Source organism: Sciurus vulgaris (genome assembly GCF_902686455.1).
Source record: "Sciurus vulgaris genome assembly, chromosome: 2".
In the NCBI taxonomy this organism is placed as follows: Eukaryota; Metazoa; Chordata; class Mammalia; order Rodentia; family Sciuridae; genus Sciurus; species Sciurus vulgaris.
This window is the reverse complement of record NC_136462.1, coordinates 92,511,032-92,525,429: the sequence shown is the minus strand read 5'-3', so window position 1 is coordinate 92,525,429 and position 14,398 is coordinate 92,511,032. Positions and strand designations below refer to the sequence as shown.

Genomic DNA, 14,398 nt, shown 5'->3' with positions numbered 1-14,398 from the left:
ACAGGCACTGTGCCCAGTTAGACTCAGAATTTTAGAACTGAAAATCATCTGATCTAACTCCATTTTGTTACAGGCAAGGAGACTAACCCAGAGAAGTTAAGTCACTTAACTGGTAACTCAGCTTTTGAAACTGGCCACAGTATAGGTTCAAAAAAGTTTTTAAATTTCTAATTGCTTTAGGTTCTCTGTTTTTAACTTGGAAAGTTGCTGAGTATAGAAAGCCCTAAATGATATAAAGGCATTTGCAAATAAATGGATGGAATTGGAGAATATCATGCTAAGTGAAATAAGTCAAGCCCAAAAAACCAAAGGCTGAATGTTTTCCCTGATAAGTGGAAAATGATATATAATGAGGGTGGGAAGTGGGGAGTGAGAGAAGAATGGGGGAACTTTAGATTATGTAGAAGGAAATGAGAGGGATGGGGGTATGAAAAATGGTGGAATGAGACAGACATCATTACCCTATGTACATGTATGATTACACGAATGGTATGAATCTATATCACGTACAACCATAGAAACAGAATGATGCACCCCATTTGTGTATGATGAATCAAAATGCAGTCTGTAAAAAATTAAAAGATAAATAAAAAATAATTTTAAAAAGACTACCAAAAATGGAACACATCAGAATTTGTAGGATGTGGTGAAAGTGGGGCTTACAGGAAAATATGTAAAATAAAGTCTTTATATTAGAAAAGAAAAAAAAGCCCTAAATGATAAATTGAGCCATTAATTTAAGTGTTTTAAGTGACCATCAAGTGATTTCTTTCTCTTGTGAGATGGATACCATTGATGGGACCAGTAGGCAGCAGGGTTCTGAGCCTGGGTGTGACACTCTGGGAATAAAGGAGTTATTACAGGTGTGGATCTACAAGAATATTGACTTTTTTCTCTTACCAGCTTACAGTTAAAAATTATGCAAAGCAATAATTTTGCTTGCTTTGAGCTCAGCAATTCTCTCTTCTTTTTCTTTTCTTTAGTAATGAGATGCTTAGGCGTTCCAACCCGTGTGGTTTCTAATTTCCATTCTGCACACAACATGGATGGGAACTTGACTATTGATACCTACTATGACCAAAATGCAGAGATGCTGCCATCTGAGAAACAAGACAAAATATGGTAAGGGGAATTCTCAGGCAGGGAGGAATAAATACTTCAGAGTGAATTGTGTCTGACTCAGGAAGCAGCGGTATATCTGAAAAGGATGTATTAGGTTAGAATTCTGTCTGTGAGTGCATAACCTGAATCTAATCGTAATGAAAGATCAGATGAGCCCAGAATGGGAGCCATTCTGGTAAAATAAACAAATACTATTTTCAGAATGTCAACATAATAAATGAAAGAAAGGTTGAGGAACTATACTAAGATCAAAGGAGACTTAAGATACTGGACCACCAAATGAAATGTTATCCTAGACTAAATCTTGTACTGGGAGGGAAAGAATGCTACACAGGACATTATTAGGTCAACTGACAACATTGGAATATAGACAGTAAATTAGATAAAGGTATTATGTCCATAATAAATACTAAGGTTGGCTAACTGTACAGGGTTATGTAAGAGAAGATTCCAATTCTTAGGAAATACATACTGAAGTGTGAATGTATATATCCGTATCGATATTGAAAGAAAGTAAATGGGGAAAATGTTAATAATAGATGAATTGGGTATATAGATGTTCTTTGTACTTTTTTTTTATAACTTTAAGGTTGAAATTACTTTCTAATAAAAAGTGAAAAAAGCTAAGTGAGATAAGCCAATCTCAAAAAACCAAAGGATGAATGATCTTGCTGATAAGCGAATGATGACACATAATGAGGGGTGGGAGGGGGGCAAGAAATGAGGAAGGAGGGACTGTATAGAGGGAAAAGAGGGGTGGGGGGGGAGGAAAAAAATAACAGAATGAATCAAAACTATTATCCTATGTAAATGTATGACTACACAAATGGTATGCCTCTACTTCATGTACCAACAGAGAAACAAGATGTATTCCATTTGTTTACAACAAAAATAAATTTAAAAAAAAAAAGATTACACACACACACACACACACACACACACAAAGTGAAAAAAGAAGAAGAAGAGGAGGAAGAGGAGGAGGAGGAGGAGGAGGAGATCCTTAGGAAATTTAAGTCCTGACTGTTTCTTCCTTTCTGCAGGAACTTTCATGTCTGGAACGAGTGCTGGATGATCCGGAAAGATCTCCCACCAGGATACAATGGGTGGCAGGTTCTGGACCCCACTCCCCAGCAAACCAGCAGTGGTACGTGAGGAAGCAGGATCTGGGAGGCCAACGAGGGTGACTGACCATGTGAACAGGAGGCCAGAGGGGAGCAGTGTTTTCACACTTTACCCACTTCCCAGAGTCATAGCTGAGACAGCTTCAGACTGGGTCTAACCTTGTCACTGACAGTGAAGTCACCTAGATAAGTCACTGGGCTGCTCTGTTCTTTCCTCACCTGTGAAGTGGGAAAGATGGTGATGGCAATGGTCTCTTCAGAAGGTGAATCACATAAATTAATGAACTCAAAAGTGCTTGATACCTGGGGGACCCTCCAAGGAGGCAGGTCGTTAGTGCCACTGTCCACACGTTTCCCCACCTCCCATGGCCATGACCAACTGCACTGGTCCACGTGTCAGCAGTCACATCTCACAACTCCTGTTGCCTCCACAGGGCTGTTCTGCTGCGGCCCTGCCTCTGTGAGGGCCATTAAGGAAGGGGAGGTCCACCTGGCCTATGATACCCCTTTTGTGTATGCCGAGGTGAACGCTGATGAAGTCATTTGGCTCTTCAGGGATGGTCAGGCCCAGGAAATCCTGGCCCACAACACCAGTTCCATCGGGAAGGAGATTAGCACCAAGATGGTAGGGTCAGACCAGCGCCAAGACATCACTGACTCCTACAAGTATCCAGAAGGTGCTTGGGACGGGAATTAGAGGAGGGGGCGGGTGAGAACATCTTTCTACTGTTCCCCAAAACAGATAGCTTCAGGTTAAAACCATCACCACCTAATCACTTCCTCCTTATAGGGGACTTTCCTGGACCCTGGGCCTGTGACCTTCAGGTATGGTTGACAGATTTAGCAAATAAAAGTACAGCATGCCCAGTTAAATTTGTATTTCAGATAAATTCAGATAGACAAAATTAATTCAGTATAAGTAGATCTCAAATGGTTTATGTGACATACTAAAAAATATTCACTATCTGAAATGCAAATTTAACTGGGTGTGATTTTTAGTGTTTCAAATATTCCATGAAACATATTATATTAAAATTATTTGTTGTTATCTGAAATTCAAATTAAATTGGACATCCTATCTTTTATCTGGTAACTGTATCTCAGTGTTGTACCATTATCTTCCTGTGTCCCTGCCAGAAGGGGTAGCAGCAAGGAGGAAGGTGGACACTCAGAAGGAAAGGGCTCTAGGGCCTGTGAGAGGGAGTGGACATCCCCATGAAGAGAGCTGGGGTGGAGTCAGGTCACCTGAGAACTAAACAAGGCTCTGTCATGTTCTAGCCATGAAAGCCTGAACAGTCTCACCATCCCTGGGCCTCCACTGTAAAATGCGATAACAGTACCTCAGAGGGTTAAATGAACTAATGCATAGAATTCACAGGGAACAGCACCTCTGGCACACAGTAACTGCTCTAGTGGAGTCCACAGTATGGGAATAATTTGGGTCCAGCCTTAATGTTGAGTAGCTCCCAAGGGTGAGGTTTAAAGCTCTATTTATTTATTTATTTTTAGAACATTCTTTCTTTTTTATTTAAAAAAATTTATTGGTTCTTTTTAGTTATACATGACAGTTAAAACCATTTTGATATAATTATATAAGCATGGAATATATCTTATTCTAATTAGGACCCAAATACTTCTCCTTCCCCTTGCTTTCCCCAACCCCTGTTCCCCTCCAACTGTCAATCTTTCTGCCATTTGCCCATTCTTATTTTTATTTTCTAAAATTAATTTCTCATGTATGTACACAGTGGTGAGATTCACTGTGGTGTAGTCATAGGTACATAGGAAAGTTATGTCAGATTCATTCCACTTTCCTTTTCTTATTCTCCCTCCCTTCCCTTCATTCCCCTTTGTCTAATCCACTGAATTTCTATCCCCTTTCCTCTTATTGTGGATTAGTTCCCACATATCAGAGAAAACATTTGACCTTTGGTTTTTTTGGGACCAGATTATTTCACTTAGCATGGTCTCTAGATCCATTCATTTACCAGAAAATGTCATAAAGTCATCCTTTTTATGGCTAATACTCCATATATATATATATATATATATATATATATATCACATATATATATATATATCACATTTTTTTATTCATTGTTCTGTTGAAGGGCACCTAGGTTGGCTCCATAGTTTAGCTATTGTGAATTGTGTGAAGCTCTATTTTAAAAGTTTAATGTGTATCTTAGGAAAGATGATGTTGGTCAGGGGAGAAGCCTCTGACCTGGATGATGAAAGTGTTGTTGGTGGCAATATTGATGACAAAGAATAGTGCTGAGTGCTTACACTCAACAACGACTCACTTAACCCAACTTTTTTTTTTTTTTTTTTTCTTGCATCTGTATGATGAAAGCAGCTAACATCCCTGGGTTACAGATGACAGAACTGAGCCTCAGGAGGACTACTGGGAGTTGAGTTGCTAGTTTCCCCAGGAAGGGAATTGGTTCTCTCCACCCTTCCCCATGGATGTCTTTGCTGTGTCTCTGTTCTGCCAGGATCCCCTGAGGAGCGATCTGTTTTCATGAGGGCTTCCCGGAAAATGCTGGGACCAAGAAGAACTTCATCACCCCTCCTGGATCTCCTGGGGTCCAGGGACTTTGAGGACCGACCAGTGCAGCTGCAGCTTCACCTGGCCAGAATGCCAGTGTGGGGCCAGGATGTGCTGCTTATGTTGCATATCTGGATGGTACCAGACAGAGCCCACCCCTGGGGTCCTGTCAGACTGGTGGTGCGCTTCTGTGCACAGCCCCTGCTGCATGGCGGTGGCACTCGGGAGCCCCTCTGGAGGCAGATGGTGCACTTGAGCCTGGACATTGGGAAGGGTGAGTATGAGGCAGGCCTGAGAAGCACCTATGGGAGGAGAGCTTTGGGTCCATGAACAAGGCTGGGCTGTCCCAGTCAGATCACAGAGTCCCCCTTTCCCACCCCATAACACACACATGCTGGAGAGTGAGGCTGCTGTTGGTAGGAAGTCGAATGAATGCCTGCCGCTATATTTCTGAGGCATCCCACCAGGTGAGACAGAGCAGTGAGCTCTGGGGACAGTCTCAGGGTAAGCATGCTCTCTCTCTCATTCTCTTTTTCTCTCTTCCCTCTCTCTCCTGCCCTGTTTCTCTCTGACCCATTCCCTAGTCTTAGGATTTTTTTTTTTTTTTTTTTTGTCTGTACTCAGAGATACAGTGGCCACTCCTCCTGCCCTACAACAATTACAGAAATAAGCTGACTGATGAAAAGTTGATTCGTGTGTCTGGCATCGCTGAGGTTGAAAAGACAGGGCAATCCATGCTGGTCCTGAAAGATCTCTACCTGGAGCCTCCTCTCTTATCTATTGAGGTGAGGTCTTGGGCAGAGATGGGGGCCCAGGGATTCTCTGACTCACGAACACAGGGGCTGGGTGTATAGCAGTGAACAAGACACTGTGCCAGCCTCAGACACGAACCAACGATTAAAGCACAGTATGGCATTGTCTCTTGTGCTTCATATAAAGTGCAGGACAAGGTCTGGAGGCATCTCAGAGAGGCGACAGTTTGTGCAGACTGAATTAGAAGGTGCTGTATAGAGAAATGAGAAAGACATGAAGGCATTTTAAGTAAGGAAATTACTTTCCAAAGGCAAAAAAAAAAACAAGACAAGTATAACTGGGGGATGGATTCAAGGAGGCAGATTTGAGAGAGATCATAAGATGAAATTCTAAAGGTGACTGCTAATAAGATGAGGGTGATAAGGAAAATGAGAAGAGAGACTCAGATTTCAGGTTCAGGTGCCTGGATAAATGATGTGGCTCTTGCATTTAGAAGGAATGAAGGGCAAGTGGAGGAGGGCAGGAATGTTTCCCATTTCCTATTACCAGTATTTTCCTTCCCTGAAGGCTCATTTCCCCATCTTCCCTCCCATTCTCAAAGACTTTCCCACTGTCTTTTCCAAACCTGGCTCAATACCTGGTGGCTTTGTCGACAGCAGGACCCACCCCACCCAGTAGGATAATTGGGAGGCTCTAGATCAGATCCTAAATCTGCTGGCCCACTCCATGGTTTTTACCTGGCTATTGGTTCAGGTAATGCTGGGCAGACTCTGTGGTGGGGCAAGCAGTGGGCAGAAACCCAAGTGCAGTCAAAGCCTAATGCTGAGATGGGGCCCTTGCCTGTTACCTGGAGCAGAGCCCTGGTTGCAACAGGGTCCTGAAGCAGCATAGCAGATGCCAAGTAGGCTGTGAACTGGTCCCCCTCAGTAGGGGACCTAGGAATGATTTGTGTGACTGCTGGATTCTGAGGTTATTTTAACCTATTTTACTTGGACATCTTCATTAAGGACTTTGTTCTTCTGTTTGAATTCCAGATAAGTCAGGGTATGCTCTTCCTTCTGCTCAATTCTGTGGCCAAGTCAGAACACGCCCCTCTTATGATTGGGTGGTCAGAGCTCATTTCAGTTCAATACTCCTTTACTGATATCCATCATGTAGCTGGCACTACACTAGGCACTGAGGTTCCAGAAGGGAGTAGGACAGAATCCCTGCCTCCCACTCACAGGCCAAGGTCTGCCACCCCATGACAGCAACCTCAGGAGTGAAGCTTAACACACCTAGGAAAACTCAAGAGTGTGTTCTGATGATATATATGGAGCTTCAGCAGCACAGGGGAGAAATCTTGGGCTGGGGTCTGGGCCTGCTGGGTCAGGTCCATGGGCTTCATTGTTTCCTCCCTGATGGAGCAAAAGGGTGGAATGATGTCACTGATGGCACACAGGTGGCACATGACACTCTTTCTTTATCCTGTAACTGGGTCAGACACTATTAATTCACTATGATTTTTTGGATTTGTCCGTGGGATGTTGCTTAACACAGAACTACTGTTAGCTACCACTAACTCTTTGCACCTGGCACTTCAGTTGAACTCTAGTAGACATCTTGAACTAGATGGAGGAGAGGGAAAGAGGTTTTAACTTGGTTCCTATTCCTGATTGGTGGTATTGCTGGAGTATCTTGATCTTCTAAAACAGGCCAGCATGTGTTAATCTCAAACATTCTCAGCTCCTAGTTTCCTTTCCTAACTGAAGCTCTGAGTAGCAGTCCCTGGTGATAACCAGCAGGGTGGGGGAGAAAGGTAATTGAACAGAGTGCAGAGATGAGTGAGTTGCCCAGGATGCCTGTGTCTCCTCCCAATGCAGGTCTCTGAGAGGACTGAGGTGGGCAAGGCCCTGAGAGTCCACATCACCCTCACCAATACCCTAATGGTGCCGCTGAGTAACTGTGCCATGGTGTTGGAGGGAAGCGGCCTCATCAATGGGCAGATAACAAAAGAGTAAGTAAAGTTGTCCGTCCACCTCTTGAGTTGGTCTCTGAAAAGCAGTGCCTCATGGGGTCATAAGACCTTCTTCAGTCTCTGGATATACCTCCTTGCCCCCACTTTTCCACCTTGGTGGAACTTGGTGGTGCTGGGGAGCAGGAGGGGTCCTTGTCACCCACCCAAGGAGTCACTCTTCCAAGCTCTTCTTGGCTTTCAGCCTTGGGACTCTGATGGCTGGACACACCATCCGAATTCAAGTGGACTTCTACCCCATCAAGACTGGACCCCGCCAGCTGCAAGTCCTCATCAGCAGCAATGAGGTCAAGGAGATCAAGGGCTACAAGGACATCTTTGTTGCTGCAGCTTCAGCATCCTGAGTCCTACCTTGCCCTCTGGATGCCTTCCACCACCCCCTTTAACCCCATCTTGCTCTTTTCTACTCCTATTGCATTCTCTTTGCTCCACTTCTGTCCTGGTGTTCCCACCCTGGGAACAAACAATAAAGGTGTCTTTAGTTATCACTGGCATTGTCTTCTCCTATGCTAACAAACCACTTATTGCTACTAGCCTGGCTACCAGCTGTGTGACTGGACCCTCCCTGCCCCTCCTGTCCTCTCTTCTCTTAAGGACCTCAACCATGACAATGCCCACCATGATCCCCTCTACAGCTGCCTCTTTGGAATTAAGGATCCCAGGTCTCTCCACTTACATTGTCTTAACAAGCCTGCAGCTGGGGCCTGGAGACAGATCTGGCAAGGGCTTCCTGGATGGGCTGAGAGGATGCCAACTGCCAGAAGCTGACCAGCAGGACTTTTTGATGCAGACCTGAGAGCATCCAGCATGGCAGGGCAGCCCCTTTTCATCAAGCATTCATCCCACAAACATTACCTGAGGCCCCCAGGAGGCCACTTCACAGCTGGCTGCTCTCTGGCATCAGGCCCTGCTTTTCCCAACCCCATCCTTCGGCTCTGGCTTCCTCCTCATCTTTCATCCTCTCCCTGTCTCCCTAACTCCTCAGCCTCACTTCCTTTGTATCCTTTTTGTACTCTTTGGTACTCTTTTTCCCTGAAGTTATCAGAATCATTCCTATTATTCTTGATAATTTGGAAAGGACATAAAAATGGAAGAGAATGAAAGAAAACCCATCGGTAGCTTCCCCCATCCCAGAGGAAATCTTTTCTAACATTTTATATCATTCTGGTCCTCCCCCCCACCCCCCGACCCTCTTCATTGAGTTTTTTTTTTTTTTTTAAAGCTATCATTACTCCATGTACAAGGCCCTTAGTCCAATCCCAAGCATCACGTGAAAAAAAAAAGTCATCATTACAAATCTACAGCTGCCTCACAGATAATTTATAAAACCCCCAAATAGAGAAAAGTGGAGTATCTTCCTGTTGGCTCGTGTTCACTCCTCATCTGCTCCACAGCTCTGCATGTTCATCTGGCTTCACCCTCCTCTTTCTCCTCACCCTCCCACTTCCCCTCTTCTCTGTTTTGCTTGCTTGCCCCTAGTCCTCCTCCTCCCTTCTATTTCTCTCTCATACTGGCCACCCAGGCCTGTGCCTCCCCAGCCCTACACACCTGGCTGCTTGGTCCAGGAAGTGTAGGAGCCTGCATACCCTACTCCACCCTGTATCAGTGTGCCTGCCCCTATTAAGTTTCTTCAGACATTTCTGTGGACTCTGTCACTATCTCATCAGCACTGCATTCCAGGTGGCTCCTCACCCTCAGGACAGAAATGTGGCATCTTGCTTGTCTGCTGAGGGCTGTGTCCTCATCTGTTTAGTCACTGTCTTCCTGTCCTATCCCTGGCACTGTCACTGGAGAGGGAAGAATGGGCAGGCTACCCAGGGGAATGTGACTATTAGTCATCTGTCTTTCCAGGTCACTTCTCAAATAATTTCCCCTTCTCACCTAAAAATTGACTTTAAAAGTGGGCACAGTAGCACATGCCTATAAATCCCAGCAGCTCTGGAGACTGAGGCAAGAGGACCATAAGTTCAAAGCTAGCCTCAACATCTTAGCGAGGCCCTAAGCAACTCAGCAAGACCCTGTCTCTAAATAAAATATTTTAAAAAGGTGGGGGATGTGGCTCAGTGTTTAGGCACCCCTGGGTTCAATCCCTGGTATAAAAAAAAAAAAAAAAAGAAAAAGTTGGTCTTAAAATTCAAACTCTGTAGTGTTTTATTCTTTTTTTCACTTATAAAAGTCCACCTAGTTTTGTTTCCCCACCTTATGTCAGATGATCTAGATGATCTCAAAGCTCCCCTCCAGATTGACATCCTCCAGGGCCAGAACACGGGGTTCATCCCACTGCAGTAGTGCACCCTGAGATTAAATCCTGAGAGACTCTCCTCTCACCTCTCAACAACCCAGTGAGGTCAATTCATGGGGCCAAGCAGGGGTACCCACACAAAAACCATGGCAAAAGAACAGCTTGGGCAGTGCAGCAAGAAGGCAGCATGAGCTGGGCCAGCAGCCATGGCTCCTGGCTGGTCTTCCTGCCCCCCAGTGTATGCACAGAGCCTGTCATTCTCAGGTTCTTGAGGCTGGTAATTTTGGGGTCTACAATATCCAGCATCATTGCATGATACAAGGCAAAGAGCTCTTGACTCTATGGTGAGACCCTGGTTTCCTCAGAAGTAAGATGATAGCAATAGTGATGCCAGCCCCACCTTCACTAGCAGGGTTGTTGTGAGGATCAAATGAGAAAGTTGATTCTAAAGTGCTTTGTAAATTGTGAAGCACATTCCCAGGCAGAGGTCTTCTGGTCAGTTTAATCCCTTCTGCTGAATGCCCATCTCCTTTTCTGGAGGTGGGAAGAGGGAGGGGCATATGAATCCACTTGGATCTGCTAACTCTTTCTTCCCTTTGTGATCATCTGTGAGTAATCTTCTTACCCTCCCTGTAGACTTGGGCATCTGGGATCTCATGGGTCCTGACTCTACAGATATAGAAGCTATACCTTTATAAAAAGCATAACAGGAATTCATGTCAGGTCCAGAATTAGCGCTCAAGTCTCTCTGAGTCTTAGAAACGTCTGCAGGTCCCCTACCTCACTTTGCTAGAGCTGGCCTGCCCCATGGGGATGGCAGGTATGTTCACATCTCTATTCAGGCGGCTCTCCCTGAGGTCTTCCTGCTTCTGTTCAGGCAGGAAGGTGCTCATCAACTCTGCTCAGCTTCCCCAGACCAAGGGAACAGAGTTGCTCTCTCTCCTGTTCCCTACACCTTCCTTATATCCTCTGACTGATGATTCTCAGGAATCAAATGAAAAATTGAACCTGTAAATCAGTTCATTAGGCCTAGAGTTCAGGGCTCATTCAGACCCAAAATCCTGGCAGAGGAATCATTGCGGGTTTTCCTAGTCCCATGAATGTCCTGGTGGTATGTTTACCTCTTCTCCCCTGTCTGGTGACTACTTTAGCAAATTTTCTCAGTGTGCCTGACCATGAGAGGGCCTTTGGGGAGACTTGGTGTGAATGTTCTACTCTCTGCTCCAAGTGTGGGAGAATTTGAAGTGTGGGCAGAGCTGTGCAGAGTTCAGGCCACTTGGGCTGGCACAACTCAAAGAACTTTAGTCATGGTGGCTGCCTGATGGTTCTAGAATTCTCTCAGCTTTTCCCAGCTGTTCTAGGTTGGCCCTAGGGGCACCATTTCTTTCCATGGCCATCAGTCTCCTTCCCTTTTGACCACCACACCTCTCCAGACCAGATCACCTTAGCTGCACTGACCTTCCTATCTACCTTTAAAATGAACTCTCATGCCTATGCCTCTTCCTCCTCCCCAACCAACCCATCTCAGCCCTTGACAGTGGTTCAGGCATTGATGTCTTTGTTCACGCATGGACCATATTTTAATTCATTTGCTCCATCAGGCAAGTAATATGAACTGGAAAGTTGACTGTATTTCAGATACTGCATTAAGCACTTGGAAAGCTCTGAAGTCTGACTGCATTTAAAAGCAGGATCACCAGAGTTTTGTCAGGGATCTTGGGAATGCTAATGTCTTCATGCCACAATTTCCTCATCTGTAATATAGGAACTACAAGAATTCCTAACTCATAAAGCTCTTTTGAGATTAAATGGCATAGTATACATAAAGAACTTAAAACAGAATCTGGAGCTTGAAAGTCATTACCGGTTCTATTAGTAGTTCTGCTATTAGCAACTGTCATTAATAAACACTGGCGATAGTATTTATAAGACAACAGTCCATGTCTTCAAGAGGAACTGTAGGAAAGATTGGTAGGTGTAACATTGATGTGTGAGTTGACCAGTAGGGAATGCAGGGGAGCGAGTCTTTGAACCTCCAGTGCAGCAGAGGGAGGGTGTCAGGAAGACTTCCTGGAGGGCTGATGCTTGAGCCTGGAGGTAGGTACTGGAAGAAGCAGAGGAAAGAGAAGACCACTTAAAAAAGAGAGAGAACAACACACAGGAAAGAGAGACGACAGAGAGAGAAAGAGAGAGAGAGAGAACATACAGAGGTGTGGAGAGAGGTCTCCATCAGAGCTGAAGGCATTTGATCTGCCTGGACCCTGGGTTGGGAGGGAAAGCTCAAGGGCTTTGAGGGTGATGTTGAGAAGTCTGAACTGGATCCACTGTTGGATATTAAGCAGGGAAGAAACAGGGTCAAACTGGAACCTCAGAAAAATCACTGGTGACCCACTGGAGAAATAAAGGTAGGAAACTGGTTAGGAGTTGCCTAAGCAAATAGGGTTTAATCGAGGCAGGACCAAGGGACACAGAGAGGAAGTGCCAGTTTTAAGAGATTATCAGGAGTTGGATGGACTAGTGGGCTAAAGGGAGGTAAGAAGTCTAGAGAAGCATGAAGAAGTACATAGATTTTGCCTGGAGTGACTGGGTAGACAGTGTCCTCACTCAGCAAGACCAGAAGTACAGGAGGCAAGGCAGGTATTTTGAGAGGAAGGGGAGAAGGAAAGAGGTCCATTTTGACACATTGGGTCTGAGGCTGGCACAGTCAAAGGTTCCAGCAGGTGGAGCCTGCCATCCATAGTTCAGGAAGTCCCCTGTCATGAGGGACAGAGTGAAGTGAGAATAGAGGAGACCCTAAGACAAATCCCTGGGAAGCACCAGGATGGAGGTGAGGGGAACTCATGAAAGGGACTGAGAAGAAGACAGAGTGGATGGAGAAGTCAGGTAATATCAGAGAGGGAGAGAGAGGTCTCCTAAGCCAGAGGGAATAGTCAGCACACTCAGAGCTGCAGGAGGCATTGCAAGATAAGAGGAGGAATGGGTGCCTGGTGCCATCAGAGGGCTAGGTGACAGTAGTGTCAGGAGACTCTGGGGACAGAAGGCAGACTGCAGTAAGGTGAAGGGTGGTCAGGAAGCAAAATAGTGGAAGAGGGGCTTGGCCAAGAAGTGGAGTTGAGAGAAAGAGCAGGGGCTGGCTAGGGGGGAACACAGGATTGAAGAGGGTGAGGGCAGAAAGTTAGTGCAGTTGTGTTAAAATAGTGCACTGTATTTGTGCATATAAAAGCTGTAAGAGCTGACTGGGGACAGAGAGAGTAGAAAAACAAGAGAGAGAACGATGCTGGTGTACAGGTTCCTGAGAGAAAGGCTCAGAAATCAGGCAGATGCAGGAAGAAGTTTCCCCACAGCTGGAAAGATGGTGGGTGTCCCACTCCTTACTCGGGGCCCTTACTCCTGTCTTCTCCCTTCTCACATCTGTGCTCTTCTCCCTAAACATTCCTCAAAACCTCCTTGCTTCCAGAAGCAGTGATACATTTATTCCAAGGACTTGTACTTCATTTATTTTGCAGTGCTGAGGATCAAACCCAGTGCTTCATGCATGCTAGGTAAGTGCTCTGTCACTGAGTCACATCCTCAGCCCTCTTATTTTCCTTATTAGGATCAAGGTCTTTGTTCACTGGCATTCCATCCTCTCAGCTATTTCCAAAACTCCTACATAAATCTTAATATTTCTCCTGCATAAATCTTGATTCAGCATAGCTGAATGTTTTTATTTAAGATTCTCATTGGATCTGGAAGGTCTCACCCCAACAGTGCCATTGACAAAAAATAAATATAATTAAAGTCATATCAAGGGTGATACAGAGTGGGTTCTGTTTGCATTTAATGTCCAGAGAGTAATTCTGTTTTTCAAAAATACCTCATTTTTTAAAAATATATTTTTGTTGTAGATGAACACAGTACCTTTATTTTATTTATTTATTTTTATGTGGTGCTGAGGATCGAACCCAGGGCCTCACATGTGCTAGGCAAGTACTCTCCCACTGAGCCACAACCCCAGCCACAGAGAGTGACACTTTGGGATAAATGAGAGGGTTCAGGCACACAGCAGATTCACTGAGGCTCTCGTAGCTGTGAGTAGTAGTCCTTTCCACAGAGGCCCACCCCACTTCATCACTTTGGACACCCTATCAGTTCACCTGTTTCTCCTGGCTCCCCCACCACAGCACAGCTCCTGCTAGGAAATGCCCTACTGTCTAAGAGCTATCAAAGAGCCACATGGCACTAGGCCCTGATGGTTCCTTTGCCTCTGTACCTCCTCTCAGCCAAGCGATGCTGCCAAAAAAAAAACCAGAAGACAAGTGAGAAAACCAGTTGTGATCTGCCCAGTAAGCAGGCGGCAGTGCAGCAACTGCCCCACCTTCTGAGTCTCCCAGAGTCTTAGGATGGAAAGGGTAGCAGACGCTCCAGGACCAGTTTCCTGAGGCTCCAGTCCATCCAGCTGTTCAGTGGGAAGCATCCCAGGAGCCTGGAGGCAGCTACCATGGCCCAAGGTAGGGGAGGTTCTTGGGGTTGCTGGAGTGCCAGGACAAGGACACAGAGAGAATTAGGAAGTCCAGGGGAGGAGGTTGGATTCCAAGGAATAAAGGAGAATATATAGA

General features: G+C 45.3%; 2 protein-coding genes across 4 annotated transcripts in view; both read left to right on the top strand.

The window, feature by feature from the left end:
• The window catches only part of TGM7 (transglutaminase 7), a gene marked incomplete at its 5' end in the record, with an annotated part of 37,677 nt that extends 29,666 nt beyond the window's left edge, over nt 1-8,011 (top strand). The window contains 7 exons of the mRNA XM_079129695.1: nt 984-1,122; nt 2,163-2,266; nt 2,678-2,920; nt 4,739-5,065; nt 5,416-5,576; nt 7,407-7,540; nt 7,743-8,011. Coding sequence (XP_078985821.1) covers nt 984-1,122; nt 2,163-2,266; nt 2,678-2,920; nt 4,739-5,065; nt 5,416-5,576; nt 7,407-7,540; nt 7,743-7,902 — 1,268 coding nt within the window. The 3' untranslated portion in view covers nt 7,903-8,011. The remainder of the gene's footprint in view (nt 1-983; nt 1,123-2,162; nt 2,267-2,677; nt 2,921-4,738; nt 5,066-5,415; nt 5,577-7,406; nt 7,541-7,742) is intronic.
• Nucleotides 8,012-14,123: 6,112 nt separating this feature from the next.
• The window catches only part of TGM5 (transglutaminase 5), a 37,345-nt gene continuing 37,070 nt past the window's right edge, over nt 14,124-14,398 (top strand). Inside the window, exon 1 of one of the 3 annotated variants that reach the window (XR_013762303.1) lies at nt 14,124-14,290. Coding sequence is in view for 2 of the 3 variants with exons in the window: in XM_079130211.1 (XP_078986337.1) it covers nt 14,281-14,290 (10 nt within the window). In the remaining variant the exon portion in view is untranslated. The remainder of the gene's footprint in view (nt 14,291-14,398) is intronic. The other 2 variants (XM_079130211.1, XM_079130210.1) reach the window with 2 other exon arrangements.